At 40.3% G+C, this 27,617-nt stretch overlaps 2 protein-coding genes across 2 annotated transcripts; one reads left to right on the top strand and one right to left on the bottom strand.

Annotated features, from left to right (window-relative positions):
- Positions 1-8,358: 8,358 nt before the first annotated feature.
- Positions 8,359-12,594, bottom strand: LOC141435357 (dnaJ homolog subfamily C member 2). The gene is made up of 2 exons (XM_074098066.1): positions 11,477-12,594; positions 8,359-10,076 (listed from the first exon to the last, which is right to left on the bottom strand). Exons 1-2 carry the CDS (start codon positions 12,341-12,343, stop codon positions 9,084-9,086), a joined length of 1,860 nt encoding a protein of 619 aa, XP_073954167.1. The 5' UTR covers positions 12,344-12,594; the 3' UTR covers positions 8,359-9,083.
- Positions 12,595-22,221: 9,627 nt separating this feature from the next.
- Positions 22,222-26,548, top strand: LOC141435358 (pyroglutamyl-peptidase 1-like). Its single transcript, XM_074098067.1, has 3 exons — positions 22,222-22,566; positions 23,225-23,460; positions 25,243-26,548. The coding sequence occupies exons 1-3, from the start codon at positions 22,342-22,344 to the stop codon at positions 25,469-25,471; spliced, it is 690 nt and encodes a 229-aa protein (XP_073954168.1). The 5' UTR covers positions 22,222-22,341; the 3' UTR covers positions 25,472-26,548.
- Positions 26,549-27,617: the final 1,069 nt, after the last annotated feature.

Raw genomic sequence — 27,617 nt, forward strand, 5'->3', positions numbered from 1 at the left:
CACGCGTTGCGGCAGGTTATACAGAAGACCCAAGAGTATAACCTCCCCCTATTGCTTGCATTTGTAAACTACGAGAAAGCCTTCGATTCGATGGGATGTGCTGCAGGCTCTCCAGCGGTGCCAAGTTGACTACCGGTATATCGAAGTGTTGAAGTCTCTGTACGAAAACGCCACTATGTCCGTCCGACTACCGGACTAGAGCACGACGCGACCCCTATTCCTCTGCAGCGGGGAGTCAGACAAGGAGATGGTGATCTCTCCGAAACTGTCATGGGAAGACTTCAGTGCTATGCTCGCCGACCTCAGCAGTTTCCGACCGAGTTGGCCTGAAAATAAACATAGACAAGACGTAAGTCATGTCTAATGTCCATGTTGTACCAACTTCCGTAATTGTCGGATGCTCTGCGCTCGAAGTTGTTGATGTATACCTGAGACAAACGGTCCAGATAGGTAGATCCAATTTCGAGAAAGAGATCACTCGTCGAATCCGACTCGGCTGGGCAGCGTTCGGGAAGCTTGGCAGTGTCTTTTCTTCCAAATTATCGCAGTGTTTGAAGTCAAAAGTCTTTGACCAATGTGTGTTGCCGTGATGACTTACGGATCTGAGACGTGGTCGCTAACGATGGGCCTCATGAGGAAGCTCAAAGTCACTCAGAGGGCTACGGATAGGGCTATGCACGGGGTTTTTCTGCGGGATAGAATCCGAATGATGATATCCGCAGTAAAAACTAAGGTTACCGACATAGCCCGAAGAATTGCGAAACTGAAGTGGCAGTGGGCAGGGCACATTGCTCGCAGAACTGATGGCCGATAGGGTCAGTAGGTTCACGAATGGCGTCCGCGGACCCGCAGACGAGGTGTCGGTATGCCTCCAACAAAGATCTAGCGACGATCGCGGATCGCGGTGAATGCGGAAAGCACAAGACCGGTCTGTGGAGAGCCTTGGAGGAGGCCTATGTCCAGCATTGGACGTCTTTTGGCTGACATGATGATGAACTAAAATAATTTCCTTGCTCACCCGCGACCTTAAAGGCCTTTTAAGGTCGCGGCGTGAGCAAGGAAATTATTTTAGTTCATTGATATGGACCTCCGCAAAGTAACGCCTGATTCAATAAATGACATGATGATGTCAAACAGAATGACTCGTGTAAGGATTTCTTGAACAATTAGACAATGATTCCCGTAAAGTCAAGTAGGTATACTAATGACAAAATATAATTCTCGTGTGGGTAAGGAAAAACAGTAAATACTACAAAAATTAACAGCTTAAGGTTTTAATATAATGTATTCCCCTCTGTGTACCTATAACCTACATGAAAATAAATATTTTATTGAAATATACGTACAAAGTAAGAAGCCGGATAGTCGGCGCTTTTTGCCGACTATTCGCCGACTAGTCGCCGACTACGAAAGTGGCCGGATAGTCGGCTTTCCGACTAGTCGGCGACTAGTCGGCACATCTCTAGAAATTAGCCATCTTTTTTTGATAAATGTTCAACATTTAATAATTCACAATAAGTAACATAAACTTTACTGTAATTATTATTTACTGAGAAGATAATTATTTTAATGTACGACAAATGGGGAATTGGAATTATTTTTAGGTACTTACCTGTAATTAATTATTATAATTGTACTGTTAATGAATAAGCTTTAATTGCAATCTTTGGCCTTCAAAGTGCCTAAACGGAACCGAACCAAACTATTATTTATTACTTACTAAATAATTAGAAATTAGTTGTAGCAGATTAATATGATTATTAAGTAACTTTTTTCTAATCAGATCTGATTATTTCTTTTGCGTATTTTATTAAAAGATTCCTTTTTTTCATACGATTATTGCTTACTTTTTAAATTATATCATTACTAGGAAGTATTTTTGGAAGAATTTATATTTAAGTTACTTTAAATGATTATCATTATTCTCCCATTTAGAATTAAACCTTTTTAACAGGAAAATATATAGTTTTACTCTTTAACAAAAAATAAAGATTCCTCGATATCTTCATGAATCATCATGACATGACACTACTTGCCTCTAAAATAATCGGAACAAGTGATATTCGGGCGTTTTCAAAAAAAGTTTACCCTTTTTAGGGTTCCGGAGCCAAAATGGCAAAAACGGAACCCTTATAGTTTCGCCATGTCTGTTTGTCTGTCTGTCTGTCTGTCTGTCCGTCCGTCCGTCCGCGGCTTTGCTCAGGGACTATCAATGCTAGAAAGCTGTAATTTTGCACGAATATGTATGTAAACTATGCCGACAAAATGGTACAATAAAAATTTCAAAAACAATTTATTTAGTGTACCTCCCATAGACGTAAAGTGGGGGTGATTTTTTTTCTCATCCAACCTTGTAGTGTGGGGTATCGTTGGATAGGTATTTTAAAATCATTAGGGGGTTGCTAAAACGATTTTTCGATTCAGTGATTTGTTTGCAAAATATTCACTTTAAAGTACAAATTTTCATTAAAATCGAGCGTCCCCCCCCCTCTAAAATCTAAACCGGTGGGTGGAAATTTTGAAAAAAATCATAATGGTAGTAAGTAGGTTATATTAAACTTTCAAGGAAAACTATAACGGTTAAGTTTGCTTGAGAATTATTAGTAGTTTACACGTAGTTTAAGAGTAAATAGCAGCCTAAGGTATAAAATATACCTAAATTTGAAAGATTCCGTATAAAATACGAAATCCTTAGAAAAATATTACTTATTTTTTTCGTAATGGCTACGGAACCCTATTTTGGGCGTGTCCGACACGCTCTTGGCCGTGTTAAAAAATATGGTTTTTCCTACTCAGAATCAAAAGCACAGTCGATTCCGATCGTTTAAAAAAAATGACCTCATTTATTTATTTGTTAATAAAATTAACATTTGCCTGTTACGTATGAAACAACGCGCCTATAAAGCTTATATTAAGCTCATATTTTCATACAAAATTTTATGTGTCACTTTTGTCACGCTCATACCATATTTCTGCATTTTTTGTGGACATTAGCTGCGATTGGTGTCATGGTGTGCCATCCCTGATATTGTGTATATCATGTGCAAAAAACGCGAAGACGACATAATCTCGTAAATCATGATCGAAACGAGAAAGTCTTCAACTATCGTAGATTTAAGTTTAGGCGATCGGTTCCGGCGCATTCGGACGCGACGAGTTGCGCAAGATTTAAGATTTGCCGCATTTTGTTGGGTAAGTAAATAATTTAGTAATTGATCGGTCTGTATAATTAAATACAGCTCATTAGCTAATGATTTCATCACATTCGTTATCGTCTGACGTCGCTGTATTGTCGACAGAAAAACGATTATTTTTATTATGAAAGAAAGAAAGAAAGAAAAACATTTATTCGTGACATTTTTACAAATAAAAGAAAAAGAAAAAAAGGAAATAAATTTTGTCACGAAATGGTCCCAACTCAGCATGATGTCAACCTTGCGGCCGACGCTGGTCTTCCGTTGGAACCATTTAAGTGTTAAAAGAACAAAACAAAACAGCAGCGAACTCGACAACTAAAACAATTTTTTACAATACACAAAACTAGTAATTTACAACATAAAAATAATAACTACACAAAATATAAATAAAAGAAAGAATTAATTATGAATGAATTATGTACGCTTTTGCCCGCGGCTTCGCCCGCGTGGTATTCGGTTATCGCGCGCTGTTCTCTCTCTCGGGAACTGTGGGACAACTGGGACGTAATCATCCCAGTAGTCCCATGATGGGACAACTCAATGGGACTAGTGGGATAGACGGCATTTTTCCGTGTTGTAAAGTAACCTTTGTCACTCTCTGGCCCATAAACTATATCTATGACAAAAATCACGTCGATCCGTTTCGACGTGAAAGACGGACAAACGTTCAAACACACACACTCGCATTTATAATATCAATATGGATACTCACTTAACTGAATCTGGCAGGGTTGGTCCAAATCTACGGATTCTACAATAATACCCGGCAATGACTATCCATAAACATATGAAGTCCTACATATAAGTGAAGTTCATCCCAGCCTATATACGTCCCACTGCTGGGCACAGGCCTCCTCTCAGAACAAGAGGGCTTGGGCCATAGTTCCCACGCGGGCCCAGTGCGGATTGGGAACTTCACACGCACCATTGAATCGCTTCGCAGGTTTCCTCACGATGTTTTCCTTCACCGCAAAGCAAAGCTCGTGGTAAATTTCAAATGTAATTCCGCACATGAATTTCGAAAAACTCAGAGGTGCGAGCCGGGGTTTGAACCCACGACCCTCTGCTTGAGAGGCGACAGGTCAAACCACTAGGCCACCACGGCTTTTTAAGTGAAGTGTTTTTTTAAGTGAAGTTATTTAATGTAAATAGCTAGAAAGTGAAGCCGTGGTGGCAGAGTGGTTTGACCTATGGCCTCTCAAGCAGAGGATCGTGGGTTCAAACCCCGGCTCGCACCTCTGAGTTTTTCGAAATTCATGTGCGGAATTACATTTCAAATTTACCACGAGCTTTACGGTGAAGGAAAACATCGTGAGGAAACCTGCACAAACCTGCGAAGCAATTCAATGGTGTGTGTGAAGTTCCCAATCCGCACTGGGCCCGCGTGGGAACTACTGCCCAAGCCCTCTCATTCTGAGGGGAGGTCTGTGCCTTGCAGTGGGACGTATACAGGCTGGGATGATGATGATGATGAGCTAGAAAGTGGACAAAATATCAGTTATTTTTGACGGTGTGTTATTGTGGCCTTGATAGTTTCGCGGCGTGACAGATGACCATAATCTGCGCCCGCCATAACAATCTGTTATTACAGTTTTATTGTATTCGTAATTGGCAGCCATAGGCTGGTGCAGTGGCGGCGCAGGACCTGAATTTGGGTTGGACAAGATAAATTTAACCTACACCAATCGATTGATCAATTCAATTCAATTCTTGGAAGTATTAGCTCCATCGATATCGATACTATCGATGATTCTGCCAATGTCGAGGTTGGAAAAGACACTCGGTATCGGCTGATCGATGGCAGAATTGGTCGATGTCAATCGACAGTTTTTATTAAATCAATCGATGGTAGGTACGTACTCTCGTACGTATGTAACATGGAATGGTCGACGTCGATCTACTTACGCTTCTATTACTCTTAATTATTATATAATGTCATGTGATCTAGGTTTTCTTTTAGATTTCGGTTTGGAAGGATTGTGTGTAATGAATGAGTGAATCATATGTGCTATACTTACCAAAGCCCAAAGTATTGTAGGTACTTATCGTTGTAAATCTTTAAAACGGTTCTCTGCGGGGCCACTACGAAACTCGAAGTTCGTATAGTACCGTCCCTCTCGCTCTCGTATTAAATAGTATAAGTGTCAGAAGGACCGCACGACACGAACTTCGAGTTTCTAGTTTCGTAGTAGCCCTGCTGACACTTAACTATGTACTACGAAAGCGAGATAAAGGGACGACGGTACGATAGGAATTTCGAATTTGGGAGTAGCCCCGCTGTTCACATGTCGACGTAAAGGCCAGGTTATTCATTAATTACCCATCCCGTATTCAATGAGAGAGGGAACCAGTTCAGCCTGCCTTGAAACGTCTTCCGCATGTTTGAGATCATTAAGGCGTACCGTAACTAGCCTTTTTAGGGCTCCGTAGTCAACTAAGTAGGCACCCTAATAGTTTTGCCATTTCCGTCCGCGGCTAAGCTCAGAATTAGAAAGCTGTAATTTGGCATGAATATAAATTCAGTCACGCCGACAGTGGTAATATTAAAAAAAAAGAAAAAAAAATTTTTAAGGTACTTATCCCATAGAATAGACGTAAAGTGGGGGTTATTTTTTTAAATATCTGTTTTGTGCTTTTACGTACGGTCAAGGAGTTTAGTTCATTGGCCACCATGGAACCATTTCACAGTAAACGGCATACTGACATCGCATTAATTAACAAGGAAAGTCGTAGTGACTTTTCCTTTGAAAAGGTTCCATGGTGGTCCATGAATTAAATTCCTTGACTGTACTCGGCCCGGTGCAATAACCTACGCCCCTAAAAATTCTGTGGTGCAACAAGTGCTTACAATTCCACATAATTGTCACTTTTTGTACATATGAGAAAGTTAACGATTATGTAAGTTGAGAACGAAATTCGTATCGTACCGTCCCTCTCTCTCTCGTATTAAATAACATTAGCGTCAGCGGGACGGCAAGATACGAAGTTCGAATTATGCACTCGTAGTAGGGCTACAGGCCGTTTTGTCTGTAACCTAACCTAACCAACAAAAAGTTGGAAAACCCCCGACTTTGTCACTCCAAAGTTCAATCTCAAAAACGGCTGAACTGATTTTGATAAAACATGTCTAAGAACCATCGCTAGAAAACCTGCTATCAAATAAAAAAAACCGCATTCAAATCGGTCCACCTGCTTAAGAGCTACGGTGCCACAGACAGACAGACACACATAGCGGTCAAACTTTATAACATCCTTTTTAAAAACACTTGAAATCACAATCGTTTTGACCACTTCTTTCTATCACACGGTATAAGATGAGGATAGAAAGAGATGGGGATGCGATCGCGAACGCCAGCGCGTTAGACAATACGGTCTCAGTATCCCCCCCCCGCCGCCGCGTAGGTAAGGCCGCCTATTGCTTACCTTAGAAAATCTCTATGTATATACTTGTGTTCTCTGTACTGTTTACTGTATTGGTGTGCAATAAAGAGTTATTGTATTGTATTGTATCCTTGTTAGGTTAAGGGCCCAAGATTTTTTATTTTGCAATAAAAAGAGCGAAATTGCATTCCCTTTGGATGTTTATGACTATTCACGAAAAGTAACGCTAAAATAAATAAACTGATTGCTTGTTTGATAGGTTTTTTTCCCCTAGTTTAACCTGCAATCAGTATTCTAGACTATAATCAGGTAGGTTGATAGAGGTTGGGATTTCGCAAGGCAGAGCTGCTCCGTCTCCCCTTAGTAAGGCAACACATCAGCTCTCTTGAGTCTTTTAATCGGATTTGGCTGCAAATTAGTATCAAGCAATGTTTTGTTGATAATCCAATAATACCGGTAAAAATGTCAGCGAATTTTCCTTCCACATACTTATGAATAATCCTTTTTTTTTATTCGACTGGATGGAAAACGAGCAAGCGGGTCTCCTGATGGTAAGAGATCACCACCGCCCATAAACATCTGCAACGCCAGGGGTATTGCAGATGCGTTGCCATGCCAACCTAGAGGCCTACGATGGGATACCTCAAGTGCCAGTAATTTCGCCGGCTGTCTTACTCTCCACGCCGAAACACAACAGTGCAAGCACAAGGTCACCACCTGCACCTGCCTTCTGCTTTCTTGTAGGTATAACATTCGGTCTCACTCTGGCGTCAATTCAGTCCCTCATTCTGGTTTTCTATCATTCAAAACGAATTGCCGAATATTTTTGAATAGGTACATGATGATGATGATGATGATGATGATGTGATCCTGTTATCCCTCACTAGGGACATAGGGCTCGTAGAAGAGTTTTCCATTTGGCTCGATCTTGCGCGGCTTCTTCCAGGTCTTCCCAGCCGAGACCAATTGAGCCAGCCTCCTTCTCAACTGATCGCCTCCACGTGGTCCGAGGACGCCCTGGCCGTCTTCTGCCAGTAGATTGCCAACGGAGACCCTGCTTGGGCAGGTGATCATTCGACCCTCGAAGCGAATAGGTACATACATCCATTTAATTTTCATCAATCCATAATCAGTGACGTAGCGTGGGTTGCTCTTAAATGATCTAAGGTATCGGCCGCCCAGAGGGCCTACTCCGAACGACCGACACGAACTTCGTTTTTTAATTTCGTAGTAGCCCTGCAGGACGGAAGAAATTATACCACTCTTGTTTAGGTATTATTTCAATTTAAAAACTTTTCGGCAAGAACGAGTGACAGGAAGGAACGGCGATGCGAGCTTTGATTTTCGAATTTCATAGTAGCCCCCAGCCACCAGGCAGGTGTTGCCAGTCGCTAGAATGAGCAAGATGTCATTATTGCATCATTCATTTATAGAAAGGGGATTCCCCGATTTCGCCATAGTTTAAGTATCTAATAGACAATTTCGGGCTCATTTTAATCGGTCCGAATCGTAGGTAACCCTACTAACGGGTTGTTTTTTACTGATTACTTAAATTTTTAACGATTGTCTAAAACTAATGATTTAAAGGTAGATTAAGGATCGGAATCACGTGGCCACAATCTTCATAATAATATTTAAACGAAATGGAGGCCGAAAAAAAACATGGACATGGTAAATGTTGCCACATTACAAAACTGGTTTCAGTAGTTTTTATTTTTAACCTAATGGAAATTCACAGGACTAGCTAAAGAGCCAATAAAACTATAGAAATGAAATAAAATTGAATAAAGTAACTGTAGAATATAATCCAATAGACGAGAGCGAGAGAGTATTTCCAACAATATTGTACCAATCATACAAAATGGGTAATTAATTATAATTACGCAAAACCAAGATTGTTATGAGCTAGTGACGACGCCTTCTTAAAATTTCTATAACTTGTGGCAATCCATTACATTAATGTTTTTGAAATTAACAGTTCTGATATTTTAGACAGCATTAAATGTGACCAAAACCTTTTTTAACCTGAGCAATTTGATATTATCTTCAGCCATTTATTTTGATTCATTTGCTACAAAAAAAAAAACAGCAAACACGAAAAAGCGGGGCACTCATAAAAAAAGTATATACGGGGAGTCCTATTGTGCTATTTTTGATTTCTGTTAACTTTAATGGAACATTCAACAGATCAAATGAAGTTAGTTTCTCAAAGTTCTCAACATATAACATAATATTAATTTGTATATAATATATTTATTGAATTAAAAAAAAAAAAATTCTTTGACAGATTAGAGTTAAGTTTAATTACCAGATAGTTTCTAAATTAATAGATCAATGTATTGGTCTGCCAGTTAACAGAAAAAAAAGTGCATTTTTTTTTATAAATTGCTGGTTTTTGGTGCCGCAGCATAGGAGCACTGGAAAACGCGTGTAATGCCAAAAAATATTTCAATCCCATAAAAATATGTATTTTACAATTTGATACAGAACTAGACGACATTAATGTTATTTAGCTAGGTTTGCGGCTTGCTTCTTCGCTTTAACTAATTCAGCTAGTTCCTTGTATCTCTTCATACAATCTTTTTTGGACCTATTCGGGATGCATTCGGCAATTTTATCCCAACGTTCTGGAGTACTGACAGGGAAAGTCTTGATGGCTTGTTCTAGTAGTTCTTGCTCAGTTTTTGTCCAGACATCTTTTGCTTCCTTCTCTGCTTTCGGTACATCTCCATTCATTTTCGGTTTAGCTGTGCCATTAACTAATTTAGACCCACTGTCACTCTTGGATATACTATTATCGTCAACATTGTTAGCAGGTTTTTTCTTTTCCTTCTCAAACTGGTCGAAAGCTTCCTCATTGGCAGCTTTTTTAAGGCTGCTCTTTGAGAAATCAGAGCTTTGCAGGTCCTTAGCTTTGTTTAAGACTTCTTTAGCATTAAAGCGTTTGTCATCAGTGAATGTGCCATGTTGGTTGAGGAAATTGGCAACTACATCCCACCGTTGGTTTGTTCCTGCTGGGAAGAGATTCACTGCTTTGATTAGGAGTTGCGTCATATCTGCTGTCCATTCCATAGGTGCTTTGAGAGAGGCATCCTTCTTTGCCTTTTGTTCTTCTGCCTTCTTTGTGTCAAACAAGGCTCTACGCTCTTCTTCAAGCTTCTCTTCCGCCTCCTTCACAGTTTTGATGAACAATTCCCTTCCATTAGCTTCCAGAGATTTAACTAAATCTTGCAGTTCTACTGCTTTCATCATTTCACATAGTTTTTCTACTGCGGCCATGTGCGAAACAGTTTCTTCTTCATTCTCAGCATAGTAGTTGTTGGTTTTGCAGCAGTCTCGAAGAGCTTTGCGTTCCTTGCGTAGGTTCTTCTTTATTTGTTCGCGTTCGGCGCGGGCGGCCTCAATGCGGGCTCGCTCAGCTTCGTCGGCCTTTTGTTTCGCTTGCAGGGCTTCTTTAACGAGCCGCTCCTCTTCTGCTTTCTTGGCTTGCACAGCATCCTGGAATTGAAACAGAAAAACGGTATTACTAAATTTACAAACAGTTTTAAAGTTTAAATTCGCAGCATTTTCTTTTTATCTAACAGCTGGCAAACGAGCAGGCGGGTCACCTGATGGTAAGTGATCACCGCCGGCCATGTACACCTATAGCATTATTAGGACCAATCATCGAGATGGTGTGGGTGAAAACCACCCTTATGCCGAGTGCTACGGTGATAGCACTTAGCAACTGAGATGAGATTGAAGAGTTCGTCGGAACACTCCCCATTATAGATCCTATAAAAACGCAGAGAGAACTACTTAACATCTGCATAGGTCTATGGATTTTTAATCTGAAATAAAAAATATTATTATTATTATTATTATTATTATTATAGGGCCAAACGATCAAGTTTCCCAGAAAGTATTGGATCGCCGATAATATGAGTTGCCCTATGCTGCAGTCGTTCAAGTGGAAGCAGCTGATACTGAGGGGCTGCAGCCCAAAGGTGAGAGCAATACTCGAAGTGAGGACGAACCTGAGCCTTGTAGGCGATGGCTCGGTTCGAAGTATCGCTCGATTAAGAACCCCATGCATGTTTAGTAGACAGGTATTAATTAGAAAAAATATAAAATAAATATAAAATATAAAAATATTGTATATGTTATGCAGCTAGCTACCTAGTAAATAATATCAATCCTTCCTGCCCTCTACAAAAAAAAAAAAAATCTTGCTTGGAAAAAAAATTAATGTGTCATGCTCATGCTAATCTAATTGATTTAATTGTGTGCAATGTCTTTTTCAAATATTAATTTGCGTTGCTTCGAAAAGAAGGGTTACCGATTAGCCCAAAACATGTCGAGCTATACTCAATTTCAGATGGTAGTTTCATGTTCAAAAGTTTATATTTAGCCAGCACATTATAGTTCAAAATATCTATACATGTAGCTCTGCGAGTTTTCGAAATGGCTGCAATTTCATCACAACTTTTAAAAAAGTTTGTACAAAATCAATTATTTTTCTGAATGATTTCTATGAAGTGAAGATTATTTCAATATTTTCTATTGAAAACCAGCAAAATGTTATTGTGCAAAATTAGGCACAGACAGTTGATGATGATATGAATTAAGATGGGTTTTTAGGCATACTCCAATTTGTCCACAAGATAGATCAACCGGTGTCATCTACAGGTTGATTCGGAAACGAAACGTGAGCCCCACTGGATTCAGTTAGTTAAAGCTGAAAAAAGGGTGAAAAGGGGGATTTTGTAATTTCTAAAGTTAGATATGTGGAACCTTGTAGGTAACTTCTGAAACTTACAACATTACATTTTCCCAATCTTGCCGTAGTGGTTGTGCAACCATGTTTAGGAACTTCTGAACTACATGATTATCAAATAAACCACTACCAAATAACATACCTGTCTAGCGCGTTTGGCAGCCAACTTCTTGTCTTTATCCTCTTGCTTGAACCGCTGGATCCGGGGATCGTTGGCGTACGCGAGGTCCACTAGACTCCGGATCCTCGCCATCTCCTCCTTCTTTAACTTGGCTCGCGCGGTTTTATTCTGCTTTTCTATCCACCGGCGCTCCTCCCGGTCCTGCCCTCGCTCCTTCTCCTCTTCATCCATGTAAGAGAACTCGCGCCAGGAGTCGAACTCATACCAGAACGCGTAAAATCTCTCCACCTGCTCCCGAGGACTGTTATCGTCCCCGAGCGGAGGCACATTCTTCTTTTCCGACCACCTCGCGTTCTGCTCGAAGAATTTCGAAAATGTTTTAAAGAAACCTTTTTTAACCTCGCTCTGACTCGGCACAGTATCGTCAAACTCTGGATCGACGGAGTCGTACGATCGGCGCTTGACAGGCGTCCCGAGGATCTCGTAGGCTTTTGTGATGCAGGTAAAATAGTCGTCGTCGCTGCGGACATCCTCACCTTGCGCCTTACGCTTGTCCGGGTGGTGTTTTAGAACTTTCTGGCGATACGCTCGTTTTATGTCATCGTCTGTGGCCTTGTAGCGCAGTTTCTTCATACCCAGCACGGCATAGTGGTCCTGCTGCTTCCATTCTTTAGGGTCCAAGCTCCGTAAATACTCCACGTCGTCGTCGAACACCACCTCCTCCAACTTATCGCTGGATTTAGACGTCTCGAACAAAGCATCCTCCCCGTGGCATTTTATGTTGTAATATCTAAGGAACGCAGCCCCGACGCATTCAACTTTTCTCTTCTCGAACGGGCATGGTATCGCCACCGTCCGGCAATTGTTACTAGACTCTCCCTCCGTCATTATAAAACTGGTTTATTAATGAAATATGGTTTCGACCCTAACATAACCTAAAATCTGCGTAAACACTACGGCATTAAATCCCGCACCGCCAATTTGGTATCACTATTATAGTAATAAATAAATCCGTACGACTATAATAAATTAAAAGTTATCTAATCAACTACAAGAGCACATCATCATTATAATAAAATTAAAACGCGCCATGAAAATATCGAGGACTAGGACTAGTTCAATTTGAACGAATGTATATGTAAATAAAAAAAAGCAAAAATGGAATGAATGAATGAAATGAATGAATTGACAGAGAAAAGATCTAGAAACGAGAAACGTTGAGTCGTTGAGTATTTTTCTAGATACTTAAATACCTCTTTTTAAATACAAATAAATACGTAAATACTCAAAGAGCTGAGTGCTTGCTGAGTGAGATGTGAGCAAGCAACTTTGATCCAAAAAGTGTAAGTACTTACAAGCAGGGCTTGTTAACGTTACCAAATTCACACTATAAGTAACGTTAAATAACGGTAAAAATCATACATATACCTAGTACCGGTAAAAAAATATAACGTTAAATGGTAACTTAACATATAGTAACGTTACCTGATTAACGTTATTTTTACCGGTAAATTTACTTTACATTGTAGGGCTAGTTAACGTTACCCAATTCACATTATTATAACGATACCGAAGTAACATTCGGTAATATTTGCTATGCTACCGAGTGTTGCCAATTTAGCGACTGTCGCTAGAACTAGCGATTTTTGCTTAAGTGTTAGCGACCAAAAAAGGTTTTGACGACAAAAATGGTTTAGCGACTTATCTGGCGACTTTTTAACCGACTTCAAAAAAGGAGGAGGTTCTATGTTCCAATGTTAGTATTTTTATTATGTATGTTCGCCGATTACTCAGTCAATTGTGGATCGATTTTCAAAATTCTTTTTTTATTCGAAAGGATAGTCTTTTGAGGTAGTCCCATTGTCACCAAGTCAAGATCTGATGATGGGATTTTAGGGAAATCGAGGGCAAACCTCAAATTTTAAAGGCACACCTATGGCGATTTTGGCATTTTTAGCATTAAAATAAGCATTTACATTCAGAAAGTATCATTTGGTAACTTATACCTGATGAAGAAGACCGTGATGACCAATGGAACTCATCAAAGCTAAGTAATGCTCGCTCGTCTATAAACGATCATGATGAATATACCTAGATAAGCGACTAAGAAGGAGCTTTAAGTTAACTGATCTGATGCTGAAGCTGGAAGGTAGGCAACGGAACTCTGTTATAAAACAACGTACCTAAGCCGTGTTTGGGCTTAATGGAATCGTTGTGAGATGTTCTTTGGCTACGAATCACTAAAATGTGAGAAATAAAGAAAAATTATAACAAAAAAGAAAAAATAAAAAAATAACGGAAAATGGAACTGACTACAAATCCCTTGAAAATATTTTTTTAGGTACAGTCACCAGCATTAATATCTGCTACAGCGGAGTGTGCAAAAATATCTGACACGTCCTTCCGGCCCTAGAAATAGAGTCGTATCAGATATTTATGCAGATTTGTTGTGTCGGATATTGGTGCTGGTGACTGTACCTAGTAGCTCGAAGTCGGTGACTCAGCACGACCCAGCAGGATGGAACCCATAGTATGTAGGTGAGGTAGACGACTATTGTTTCATTCCTGCAGGGCTACTACGAAACCCGAAACTCGAAGTTCGTGTCGTGGGGTCCCTCTGACACTTATACTATTTAATACGAGAGCGAGCGAGAGAGGGACGGTATGATTTGAACTTCGATTTTCGAGTTTCGTAGTAGCCCTGCACAGTTGTGTTTCGACCGCGCGTTGATTACATTACAACGCCACGCAATGACAAAGTTTTCGGCGAAACTGCAAATGACAGCAGATCCACTCTGAAAAAGGATGGAGTGTCGTATTTCAAGTTTCCTTTAAATTTACGAAATTGCATAACTATCTTGATGTTTTTTTAGCATTTTGCTAAAAATTTACATTTCAATTGCTAAAACAAAATATGCTCGCCCCGTGTTCGTATATGTCTTTTTCGCACCTTAATCAAACTCTCGAGAACAAAAGAGACAGTCTAGCTTCCGCGGAGTGGAGAAAGCTGTGGACTTGAATAGTCTATTTTTTTATTTTAATGTTGAACGTAATTATTAATAACTTAATTTAACTTTGTTTTTCTATTAATTTCATTTTATAATTGCTGTGTTAATAAATTATTATTGAGAAAGGATACTATATTCATTTTGTCTGGCTTTTTTTTAACATTAATACATTGACAACATGAAGTTAAACATAATTTGTTAAAGAAAATAAAGATCATTTTCCCAAAAAAAGTGATTCAAAGACAAATATACGATCTCAATATAAGTATGACATATGCACTGTCCGACCCTCTAGCTATATACTCAAAAAGAGCACTTATGTAAATGGAATAAAAGTTTATAATCACTTACCTGAATATTTAAAATCATTAGATGGTGCACAATTCAAAAATAAACTTAAACAATTTTTAGTGTGCGAGTGCTTTTATGATCTAAATGAATACTTTTTGAAAAAATATTAGAATTCATGTAAAAATAATAAATTATAATTATATTTAAGTAATAAATTGTACGTCCGAAATGGGCAAACTGTTGAAACTTCTCATGCATAAATGTTAACATAATTTGTACACGGTTTTGAACAATAAACGTTCCTTATTTCTTAATGAAAGTTTAGAAATTTCATTGTTCGCTATATACAATTCAGCATGTAAGTCATCTACTTGGTTTTTAGGGTTCCCTTATAGTTACGGAACCCTTATAGTTTCGCTCTGTCTGTCTGTCCATCCGCAGCTTTGCTCAGGGACTATCAATGCTAGAAATCCGTACTTAATTTTGCAGTAATATATATGTAAATGAACTAAAATAATTTCCTTGCTTGCTTGCTTGGAAATTATTTTAGTTCATTGATATGGACCTCCGCAAAGTAACCCCTGATTCAATAAATTAATATATATGTAAATTATGCCGACAAAATGGTACTATAAAAAATTAAAAATATTTTTCTTTTGAGTACCATATGTAAAGTGGGAATGTTTTTTTTCTCATCCAACCTTGTAGTGTGGGGTGTCGTTGGATATAGTCTAAGGAGGTGGCATGATTTTTTAAAACGTTCTTGGAAACGGAATAATTCTCAAGAAAACTTAACCGTTATAGTTTTTCTCGTAAGTTCGATATACCTACTACTATTCTGATTTTTTCACCCACCGGTTTACATTTTAGAGGGGGGGGACGCTCGATTTTAATGAAAATTTGCACTTTAAAGTTGAATATTTTGCAAACGAATCACTGAATCGAAAAATCGTTTCAGCAAGCCCCTAATGGTTTTAAAAGACCTATGAGACTGAGAGGTGACAGGATTTTTTAAAACGATCATGGAAACGGTTAGATTAATTTTTATGTGTTGTAGAGTGGTCTGCCTGCTCTCAATGGTTACAACTTGCGACTTTGAGATATAGCGCATGAAAAAGGCTTCATTGTTGCGAAAAAAAAAACGATAACAGAAATGGTCAGTTTTAGTACATATTCAAAGTATGGCGTCTCCTCATGTGAAACGAATCGGTCTGCCTGCTCTCAGTGGTTGTCTGGTTGTATATCGGAGCTATGACGCGCGCAAGTCGCTATATTGTTGTGAAAAAAAATACCGGCCAAGAGCGTGTCGGACACGCCCGAAATAGGGTTCCGTAGCCTTTACGAAAAAAATGAAGTACTTAATATTTTTGTAAGGATTTCATATTTTGTACGGAATATTCCAAGTTTAGGTATATTTTATACCTTAGGCTGGTATTTACTAATAAACTTCTAATAATTCTCAAGCAAACTTAGCCGTTATAGTTTTCCTTGTAAGTTTGATGTACTTACTACCATCCTGAATTTTTTCACCGGTTTAGATTTTAGAGGGTGGGGGGGGGACGCTCGATTTTAACGAAAATTTGCACTAAAGTTGAATATTTCGCAAACTAATCACTGAATCGAAAAATCGTTTTAGCAACCACCTAATGGTTTTAAGAGACCTATTCAAAGATACCCCACACTACAAGATTGGGTGAGAAAAAAAATCACCCCCACTTTACGTCTATGGGAGGTACAGTCAGCGTCATTTAGTACGTAGGAGTCACGATCACCAAATACTTGGAAACATACAAAATAGTCATTACCAGTGACTCAGTCAAAGCGTTCAAATTGTTCGAGACATCCATCGTGTACAAATATACCGGATCCGTACACAATACGAAATCCTTAGAAAAATATTAAGTACTTGATTTTTTCGTAATGGCTCCGGAAGCCTTTCTTGGGCGTGTCCGATACGCTCTTGGCCGGTTTTTATCGGTCAAATATAAGTCAATGTAGCCAAACTTTTTACTTAACCAAACTGTATTGAGCCATGTATGAGTTGGTGGTGTTAAACGTGTTATTTTAATGAGGTAAGTACAGTGAGGCTTTACGATATGTTCAAAGAAACTCATTCATTACAATAGAGTTTTGAAATAAATAACAATTAAATAACAACCATCCGTTGTCTCCGCTTTACTCCACTGCCTCCGTTCCGCTCCACTACCTCCACTCCGCTGCCTCCGCTCCACTCTACTATCTCCGCTCCGCTGCTTCTGCTCCACTCTGCTGCCTCCGCTCCGCTCCGTTGCCTCCGCTCCGCTCCGTTGCTTCCACTCCGCTCTGCTCTGCTGCCTCCACTTTACTCCACTGCCTCCGCTCCACCCCACTACCTCCGCTACGTTGTCTCCGCTCCACTCCACTGCCAACGCTCCACTCCGCAGCCTCCGCCCCGCCGCCTCCTTTCCGCAGCCTCCGATCCGCAACCTCCACTCCGCAGCCTCCGCTCCGCAACCTCCGCTCCGCTCCACAGCCTCCGCTCCGCAGCCTCCGCTCCGCAACCTCCGCTCCGCCCCGCAACCTCCGCTCCGCTCCACAGCTTCCGCTCCGCAACCTCCGCTCCACTCCGCAGCCTCCACTCCGCAACCTTCGCTCCGCTCAGCAGCCTCTGCTCCACAACCTCTGCTCCGCTCCGCAGCCTCCGCTCCGTAACCTCCGCTCCGCTGCGCAGCCTCCGCTTCGCAACCTCCGCTCCGCCCCGCAACCTCCGCTCCGCTCCGCAGCCTTCGCTCTGCATCATCATCCTCATCCTCATCCCGTAAAATGAAGCAATGGAGTGCCGAAAAAGTTTCTCGATGAGGGCTACGGCATAGATGTCGCTAGCGTCACTGCTTAAGTGGCTAAATAAGAAACAAACAAGCTGAGATATGAGGTGCATAGGGGAAATTCGTGTCGGTACCGTTGACCATCAGTGGTGTAGCGGTATAGCACGCGGTACGGAATACCGAGGACCTGGGTTCGATTCCCAGTGATGGTCTTATTTTTCTGGTTTTTCTGTGCATCTATATTTCAGTTTGTATTTTCAATTTAGGTTTTACGGGATGACCGTAAAAGTAAAAATTTGGAATTGAAATAAAAAATACAAAAAGATTCCAAAAAACCAATCTTAACCATTTTAATGACTGTAGTTTTTGATTGCCTTGACTTGAGGTTTGATTTTTTCACAGCTTTCGGGACTATTGACCTGAGTTTAGGGTTTTAATTTCAACTCGATACCTATACTCCGCGCGTTTACGAGATAAACGGACGGACAGCAAAGTAATCCTTTAACGGTTCCCTTTTTATCCTCTTGAGGTACGGAACCCTAAAAAACATTTGTTCCGACGCTTTTCAAATTTCGACCTATTTACTTGAAAATATGGGGATGAAAGTTCTTAAGGAATTCCAAACAAATTTACTATCAGTATATTTATTACAAATATGTGTAGCTATGCTTACTAAAAATGCCGTCTTAAGTATACTTAATCCTTACCTTACCCTCCTAACTTACAATAAAGGACGTAAGGTGTCAAGAGCTCAATATGAAGAATTAGTCCTTTTGTGTTGGCAGGGTAGAATACACGTCGTATTGCTAAAATGTGGCTACCCGCAAAATATTGTATGTTTTACCAAAGAACATCGGATGGATGGAAGAACAAAAAAAAATAGTTTATATCTATAGCAATGTAATAAAAATAGGTTATTTCGGTAAACCGTAGAAGTTTTTATGTACCTACTATTATTGGCAGAATAGGTATCCTAAATAAATTAAATACTTCCCAAAGATACTATTCCACGCGGACGAAGTCGCGGGCAAAAGCTAGTAATTACATATTACATACGATTTAACAATCGAATGTTCAGAGACAAATCCTTTAAAAGGAAATATTTTAGTGTAAGTAAGTAATCTTTAACTAATAAGGTTTCAAATGATTAAAACAATAAACTTTAATTTATAAAACATTCAATTGTATTTATTTCCTAAAAACTCGAAAATCAATCATATTCTAATAATTTGTCGCTCGTACAAAGTCACATAATTTTCCGTGAAATCCGCCGTGAGTCCGCGAGCAAGCGCCAACTTGTCAATGGGCGCGCGAGAAATTGAGGTTCCTACCCTGCCTACTTCCTTTTGTAAATAAATAATGCTTTCTAAAAGTATCGCGATTAATACATGAAATAACTAATTAGGTACCGAATAATTCGTTCAAGTTTGTAGTCATATATTTATTGTAATTTAAAATAATAATGCTTAAATACATAGACAGACACATTTTAAGTAGGTTTAAATAAAAATATATGATTAACGATTACATTTATTTACACATCTAAGCCATACCTACATACCCTATAGTACTAGGGTTTTGCGAAAGTCAGCCCTGTGTGTCTTACGCACACATTGACGCGTGTACAGACGTCGTCGTGCCTATGTAGATTCAAGGACGCGTATTTTGTATGGCGTGGCCGCCCTGTGGCGCCGTTGTACGTTCACGACGCCGTAACGTGCACCGCGCGGCACCGTGGCCCATCGGCCGCCGCGCCATTTTACGTTGATGACGCCGCAATGTGGACATGTGGCCGGCAGGGCTACTACGAAACTCGAAGTTCGTATCGTACCGTCCCTCTCACTCTCGTATTAAATAATATAAGCGTCAGCGGGACGGTACGATACGAACTTCGATTTTCGAGTTTCGTAGTAGCCCAGCGGGCCCTTCAGTCCCAAAGTAAGCAAAGTTTATGCTATGGGTACCTAACCTACTAAGCATCGAATAAACAAACATTCAACATAATTTTAAACATTTAACATTATACATACATACTTAAATTAGTACATTACTGCAGAGGCCATGAAGTAAGGGATTGATGGACGAGTTCGGGGTAGACGGATAAAACGAGTCCAGCAATCCCTGTTCTGGCCGAGGTTTGTGTAGTGCTTTTCTCAAACAATGTGAGGAAATATTTCATTCATCCATCCATCCATCCATCCAGCCATCCATCCATCCGTCCGTCCGTCCGTCCGTCCGTCCGTCGCATCGCATCGCATCGCATCGCATCGCATCGCATCGCATCGCATCGCATCGCATCGCATCGCATCGCATCGCATCGCATCGCATCGCGCATCGCATGCGCAGCGATGCGATCGGTCGCGAAGCGCATGCGAAGCGCTGCGCGCGATTCGCGCAGCGCTGCGATCGATGCGCATCGCGTGCGCATGCGATGCGATGCGATGCGCATGCGACGCAAGCGACGCCAAGCGACGCCAAGCGACGCCAAGCGACGCCAAGCACGCTCAAGCTTACGCGAAGCGACGCCAAGCGACGCGAAGCGACGCCATTGCGACGCGAAGCGACGCCAAGCGACGCGAAGCGACGCCAAGCGATGCGAAGCGATGCCAAGCGACGCCAAGCGACGCCAAGCGACGCCAAGCGACGCCAAGCGACGCCAAGCGACGCCAAGCGACGCCAAGCGACGCCAAGCGACGCCAAGCGACGCCAAGCGACGCCAAGCGACGCGAAGCGACGCGCGAAGCGACGCGAAGCGATGCGAAGCGATGCAAGCGATGCGAAGCGACGCCAAGCGACGCCAAGCGACGCCAAGCGACGCCAAGCGATGCCAAGCGATGCGAAGCGACGCGATGCCAAGCGATGCGAAGCGATGCGAAGCGATGCGAAGCGATGCCAAGCGATGCGAAGCGATGCGAAGCGATGCGATGCGATGCGATGCCAAGCGATGCGAAGCGATGCCAAGCGATGCGAAGCGATGCCAAGCGATGCGAAGCGATGCCAAGCGATGCGAAGCGATGCCAAGCGATGCGAAGCGATGCCAAGCGATGCGAAGCGATGCCAAGCGATGCGAAGCGATGCCAAGCGATGCGAAGCGATGCCAAGCGATGCGAAGCGATGCGAAGCGATGCGAAGCGATGCGAAGCGATGCGAAGCGATGCGAAGCGATGCGATGCGAAGCGATGCGAAGCGATGCGATGCGATGCGAAGCGATGCCATGCGAAGCGATGCGATGCGAAGCGATGCGATGCGATGCGATGGATGGATGGATGGATGGATGAAAAATATTTCCTCACATTGTTTGAGAAAAGCACTATACAAGCCTCGGCCAGAACAGGGATTGCTGGACTCGTTCTATCCGGCCTCGTCTACGACTCGGCCGTCTACCCCGAACTCGTCCATCAATCCCTTACTTCATGGCCTCTGCAGTAATGTACTATTATGCACCCAAGACTCGAGAACAGATATTCGTATTTCTCATACAAATATCTACCCCTATAAATTTCACCTTGATACCTCCACGCGTTCCTGAGAAAAAGCGTCTTAACAGAAAGACAGACGGACAGAAGGACAAAAAGTGATCCTACAAGGGTTCCGTTTTTCCTTTTGAGGTACGGAACCCTAAAAACGACGAGGAATGCGCGTATTGCGCGTGCATACTCGCTCGATAAATGAGGATAATCTGCCATTTAACGTTACCCAAGCTTACCGGTAAATAGTAATATAAATACCGTTAAAATGATTTAACGATACTTTTGAATTAACGTTAATTTAATGAATAGCTGATAACGTTACCATTTTTTATACCGGTAAAAAGTTGTATAAGTAACGGTAAATCGTTTAACGTTAATTATGATTTAACGTTAAATCTGTTTGACAGTTGGTACCGTTACCATTTTTTAACGGTATTTGAAGCCCTGCTTACAAGCTTTTGGATGTGAGATGACTAAACTCATGGACTTGTTCTTTAAAAATAATGTAAACAGTGGCCCAACTCGTTATTAGTTAAACACGGGGTAATTTTATTTTTTAATTAGTTAATAATTATTTTCGTGAGTCTTTTAGATGATTTTTAAAAGAACTCATCGTCATCGAGCTAATTTTGCTATTGGTCACACCACAACATATTTATTCGGTCGGTGAATGAATGATGAATACATTCGTTCATCTGTTCCGTTTTGAGCTTTTTTTGATAATTGCAATTTATGAATACCTTATCTTTATTATTCCATCGCACTAGTTTATTTTCAAAAATATTATAAAATTAAGAGTTATTTATTAAATACTTAACACGCAATCTACATTAATTAAACGATGTAAAAAAAATATAGAAGTGGGAAAACTAAAACTATTATTCAATTGTATTTTCAAAATCTTAAGATTCTTTCATGCATATATTATAAATCAAAGCAGTATATGTATTTAGTATTTTAGAACAAGAACCTCTAAAAATCGAGAAAATCAGCAACAATGGGTTGCCATTCACAGAAAGAGAAACGGAACGTACATAACATTTGGTTACATTTTACCAAAGCATTTTACTAGGCATATTACATTCACTGTCCCTTGTCAAGTTGCTGTCTTTGTCTATGCTTCAAGTTTCAATGCTACCACCATACAGACACTGATAATCAGCTGACCTTTCCTTATCAGAAATGTCAAAGTGTCAAAACATTGTGGGTAGGGCGAGGGCGAGCGAGTTTTTATTTTCCGCGAGTGACACATTCTTGTTCACTGACAAACGCTGTGATTATTTGCTTTACATCTCTTGCTCTCCGCTGCAAATATGTGTAACGACTTAGACTTTTACATGAAACCAATAGTCCTGGTCACGGGTTTCGGTCCCTTTGATCACCATCCCGTGAACGCCAGCTGGGAGGCTGTGAAGCTGATGAATAAGGAAGCTATCGAGGATAAACACCGCATTGAACTGGTGACGCTAGAGATCCCTGTAACCTACCAAAATGTGGATGAGTTCGTGCCAGCGTTGTGGGAAACTCACGAACCTAAGGTAGGTAACAGCATAGAATAAGTAGTTAACAGTACCTACGATGTAATGGAGTAGCAAACGAACAGACCCAACCAAATGAAGCCTGATGGTAAGTGTACACACCCATTAGAGTTGCCAGACCTTTTTTTGAGCAAAAAGCGGTATTCTTTCGTCAAAAGCGACAGTAAAAAAAAGTTTATAATTAGTAGTTTTAAAATGCTTATCTTTTTATGAAAAAAAAAATATTGGAACGTCCCGCCAAAATCAGGACGCTGCCTCAGCTCAGACCCTAACCTGAAAATTATAAAATTACCTATAGCAAAAAAAATATACATAGTGGTACATTTAAGCACAAATAATGCCAAGACAGAAAATAGTAAGCAAACATTTGGGGTCCTATTGCTTTGTTGCACTGGGGCCCTGGGTTACCTAGCTAAACCACTGAACAAAATTGTTTTCCTTCCAGGCTTTAACAGGTTTCATGTCTCATGAGTCACATATGACTCATGCATTTTTTTACTTTATTAAAATTATTTTATTCCTAGTCATTACAAATTAACATGATTAAATTTAAAAAAGGTATATTCTTTTCTGATTCAAAATAAGATTTAGAAATAGTGCAAATCCACTCCTGAATAAGGAAAAGAAACTAAAATTTTGGCAAAAATAATTATTTCAGCTTATGATCCATGTGGGGGTCTCCAGCATAGCAAACTGCTTCACCCTCGAGACGCAAGCTCACCGAAAAGGCTACCAAAGACAGGACTACTTTGAGCAATGTCCTGCTAACCATATATGCACTGCCGAGGGGGCTATCAGGATACACACCAAGCTCAATGTGGAACGTATTTGTAAGGAGTTCAATGATGGAGCAGAGGAGAATGTCAGCGCTGTTTCTTCTAAAGATGCTGGGAGGTAGGAAAAATGTAATATTTTTCTTTTTATTAGCACATTATTTGCATAACGAAACCTAAGATATTAAAAACGAAAAAGTTTTCTGGTGCATCTAGGGTTGCCATACGTCAGGATTTGTCCGGACATGTCCGGATTTTTGACCCTATGTCAGGATTACGGTCGGACTTGCCAAGTGTCCGGATTTTTAGAAATGACCTCATTGAAAAAAAATTCAACATTTGTTTTCATGATACATTTATTACTTATGAGTGAAATGATAAATAAGTAATCAACAAAATTAATAATACTTCTTTCAAAGCAACTGTTACAAGAAATGTCAGGACTTTTAGGGTGATGTCAGGATTTTTTTTTTATATTGCAACCCTAGGTGCATCGGATTTGGGATTCAATCAATATTTTCAACTTCAAATCTTATCTAGGGCACTTGAATATTTTATAAATTATATGAATAAACAGGAATGAGATGAATAAACACAAAACCTGCATATTAATAAACACAGGAATCATAGGGAAGGAAAAAATAAAATCAAAAATTTACATATAAACTAAAGTTCAAAATATATTAGCAAGATCTGTTGACAATTAAAATCAGCTGAAATTATTTATGGTTGTTTTGATAATATTTTATTAGTTATTTATTACCTAGCTCTCTTGAATAAGCAATAAGAAAACATACAACACTTATTTTGTAATATTTATTGGTACATACCAAACCACTAATATCAATTGCTAAGAAAAAATTGTGACTCACTAATCTTTGCATCAATCTTTATGGAAATAAAAGAATTTTTCATATTTTATGTCACGCAATATGGCCGATAAATAAATCTTGACTGATAATAAATCTTGCAACTATGGAATAGGTATCTAGATCTGCTTTATGTATAAACATAACTTATAAGGACAATGACGACGGTGCAGTGCAGCGTGGAACACTGCAACGCAATCTCATAAAAATAAAATGTACATGATCAACCTTTGTTTTAATTTAAATTTACGTACATACAAATAGAACTACAAAGTGAAACGGCCAGTAAAACTTTGCATACGTAAGGCGCCATATTACGTAAGACGATTTTTGTTAGTTCTCAAGACCCCTCCTCCCTTGTAAGAAAAAATACTTAAGACATGGCCAACCGACACCAACCCCCTTAAGTAATACGTGATGTGATGTGATGGGCAAAGTACGGCTCGCCAAGGGATTTAATCCGGCCCACCGACGTTCGTTCGAAGTGAATAGTACCTACCTGTATAGCCCACGATCATAATATATTTCATTATTTGGCAAGAAATAAAAAGCATAAAAATAGAGCGGTCTAATCCTGGCCCTCCTCTAAAATATTTGTAACTTTCTGGCCCCCATGAAGAAAGTTTGCCCAACACTGGCCTATACACATCCCACTGCGGGCACAGTTCTCCTCTCAGAATGAGAACACTTGGGCCGTAGATACCACGCGAGCCCAGTGCGGATCGGGAACTTCACACGCACCATTAAATGTTTATGGTATTTTTCCGCCCCCTACTACGCTACGCCACTGATAAAGGGTCTTATTGACTCATTCGACAGACGTGATGACGCATTCGTTTACGCTTTATTTGGCTATTATTGTTTATTAGTCACGATTCATCGTTTCACGTCAAAAACCCATAGAGTACTTGTTAACCACGCTTACATGCATTTAAGTTTAGCATGCAAATAAATTCGCCTAGCTGCAGAAAAAATTGGCAGCAAAAACCGCGTTTATTTAACGAAACTCATAAATGTATATTTTCTCCTTTCAGATATCTCTGCGAATATATCTACTACACGTCTCTCAGCGTAGACAACACTCGGACGCTTTTCGTACACGTCCCAGACACGAACCTCTATCCCTCGGAACAGACGGCCCGCGGTCTGGAAAAGATCCTGGACCTTTGCCTCGAGCAGATCAGGGAGGCTGAAGACAGCAAAGAGGTCGCAGAAGTTGCGACGGCTATGTCGGAGAGTAGTATTGAGAGCAACAAGGTTTAAGACTACGAAGTTGGGCGAGTAAGTGCTAAGTTTTTTAATGCCTTTGATAGTTGCCGTGTTATGATAAAAACATAAATGAAAATTATGTTGTTAAGATCGAAAGCTAGTGCAACAGCTGTATCGAGCATCACTGTCCCAGATTACTCGCTCTTTTTCCCAACAATATACTTTTTCATTTATGTCTCGACAACTGACGAAGGCATTAAGAAACTAGAAGCACTGTACAACTTTATTGAATTGATATTAAGGTTAAGTATACTTAGGGACTGTTTCACCACCCATTGATTATTTGACTGATAAATGTGATGCAGTCTCCGTCTATTCGAACAAAACATAAGCCACGTATCCACTAGAGGCAGCCTCGGGCCGAGCGGCTGCCTCGCTCCGAGGCCGCGCAAGTGGAGACGCTGCCAAAGGCACGGCTCAGACTGAGGCTCCTTTGAGCACGGCCAAAAAACCGACAAAATATGGCTCGGCTCGCGGTGCTCGGCCTGAGGCTGCTCTAATGGATACGCGGCTATACAGAGACGGCATCACATTTATCCGTCAGATTAATTTAATCAATGATGAAACAGGGGGTTAGTGTAATAACTTTGTCTGCATCAATGTCTTTGTAGTCGAACAAATTGAATCATGACCCAGGGTGGAACCTTTGTGCTACTAATGTCATGTTGACATCTCATACTTTTGTCTAGGGAATCATAGTGAAATTGATTATTAAAAGGTTCCACCTGGTTCAGGATTAAATTTGTTCGACCGTACACTAGTTGTAGGTTCACGTAATTCCAGTTTTGCCAGTGACATTGTCATAACGTGCATTTAGTTCAGCAATAAGCACCACTTCAATGTTTACAGATTCTTACTTATACGTTGGAATGAGCTAGGGTTGCCAACTGTAAGAACTTATGTACCTTTATTATCGAACCTATTATATTTTTCCTCCTTACTACTATTTCAGCTAGTTCGTCAGTTAAGTGCGGTTTTCGTTGCCCGTTTCTACTATCTAGTTTTCATTTTTATCAAATACTGAACATTTGGTATTAGGTTTATGGACGCGCCGTTTTTTCTTCAAAATATTTCTTTTGTGTTCATATATTTTTCCCGAGATATAGTTGGTAGCCCTAAATGGGACTGCTGTTTTAGAGTAATTTAACGAGAAAATAAACTTTAACCTTTGAAATCCACTATCAGTCATGGGGCTGTTCTGGATGTTCTTGGACAGGCCTACTGTCTACGTATTTATAAGATGTAGTGTAACAGTACCGTACGAAGTAATTTTACGTAACCTAGATCGTAAGGAAAATTGAGAATTATAATAAAAACGATTTGTATCAATTTATAATTTTCTCAGAATAATACTTAGGTACCGTTTAGAACCACGAGCTTTACAGTAAAGGAAAAAATCGTGAGGAAACCTGTACAAACATGCAAAGCGATTCAATGGTGTGTGAAGTTCCCAATCCGCGCTGGGCCCGCGTGGGAACTACGGCCCAAGCCCTCTCATTCTGAGAAGGCCTGTGCCCAGCCGTGGGACGTATATAGACTGGGATGAAGACCGTTTAGAAACTTAGCATTATGCTACCTTTTAGGGTAAGGACCAAGAATGTTATGTAAGCAACTTGTATACAGAAGCGAAACTCCATCAATAATCAGTGATTATTAATCACACACTAGCCAGCCCACAGGACGTAAGAGTAGCGCTGAACTTTAATTTCTGCGCATGACAGTCGCGCACTCACCTACGATACCTTTGTACTTTTGAGCATTAACGGTCACCGCTAGACTTACGAGTCGCGGCCTGTACTTTGTCGACTAACGTACCCGCTCATGCATTCATATTCAACACGTCTGTGTGCTGTAATACGGCATAAGATAGCCGTAGAAAGAGATGATAAATACGATTGCGTGTGTCCACGCGTTAGATAATCCAAGGTCTAAGCATATTGGATGAACGTGAAATTTCGCTTCTAATAAAATTATTTGTAAGTTGTTATATTCTTTAGTCATTCTTGCAACAAAAATCAAAATTAAACCGTTTAGTTAAGTGTCAAAATAAAGTAGCCCATAATCTAGATCCAAAGGATATTATACTTGAGTACCTAGTACTATTTTATTTTAGTTCATTTATTATAACTCCACTCCAGTA

This window comes from Choristoneura fumiferana, chromosome 14, assembly GCF_025370935.1.
Source record: "Choristoneura fumiferana chromosome 14, NRCan_CFum_1, whole genome shotgun sequence".
Lineage (NCBI taxonomy): Eukaryota > Metazoa > Arthropoda > Insecta > Lepidoptera > Tortricidae > Choristoneura > Choristoneura fumiferana.

Coding starts and splice junctions, on each gene's coding strand:
- LOC141435357 (XM_074098066.1), bottom strand. CDS start 12,343: ATGACGGAGGGAGAGTCTAGTAACAATTGCCGGACGGTGGCGATACCA. Junction 10,077..11,476: donor CTGCCAAACGCGCTAGACAG/GTATGTTATTTG, acceptor TTTCAATTCCAG/GATGCTGTGCAAGCCAAGAA.
- LOC141435358 (XM_074098067.1), top strand. CDS start 22,342: ATGTGTAACGACTTAGACTTTTACATGAAACCAATAGTCCTGGTCACG. Junction 22,567..23,224: donor GGGAAACTCACGAACCTAAG/GTAGGTAACAGC, acceptor TAATTATTTCAG/CTTATGATCCATGTGGGGGT. Junction 23,461..25,242: donor TCTTCTAAAGATGCTGGGAG/GTAGGAAAAATG, acceptor TTCTCCTTTCAG/ATATCTCTGCGAATATATCT.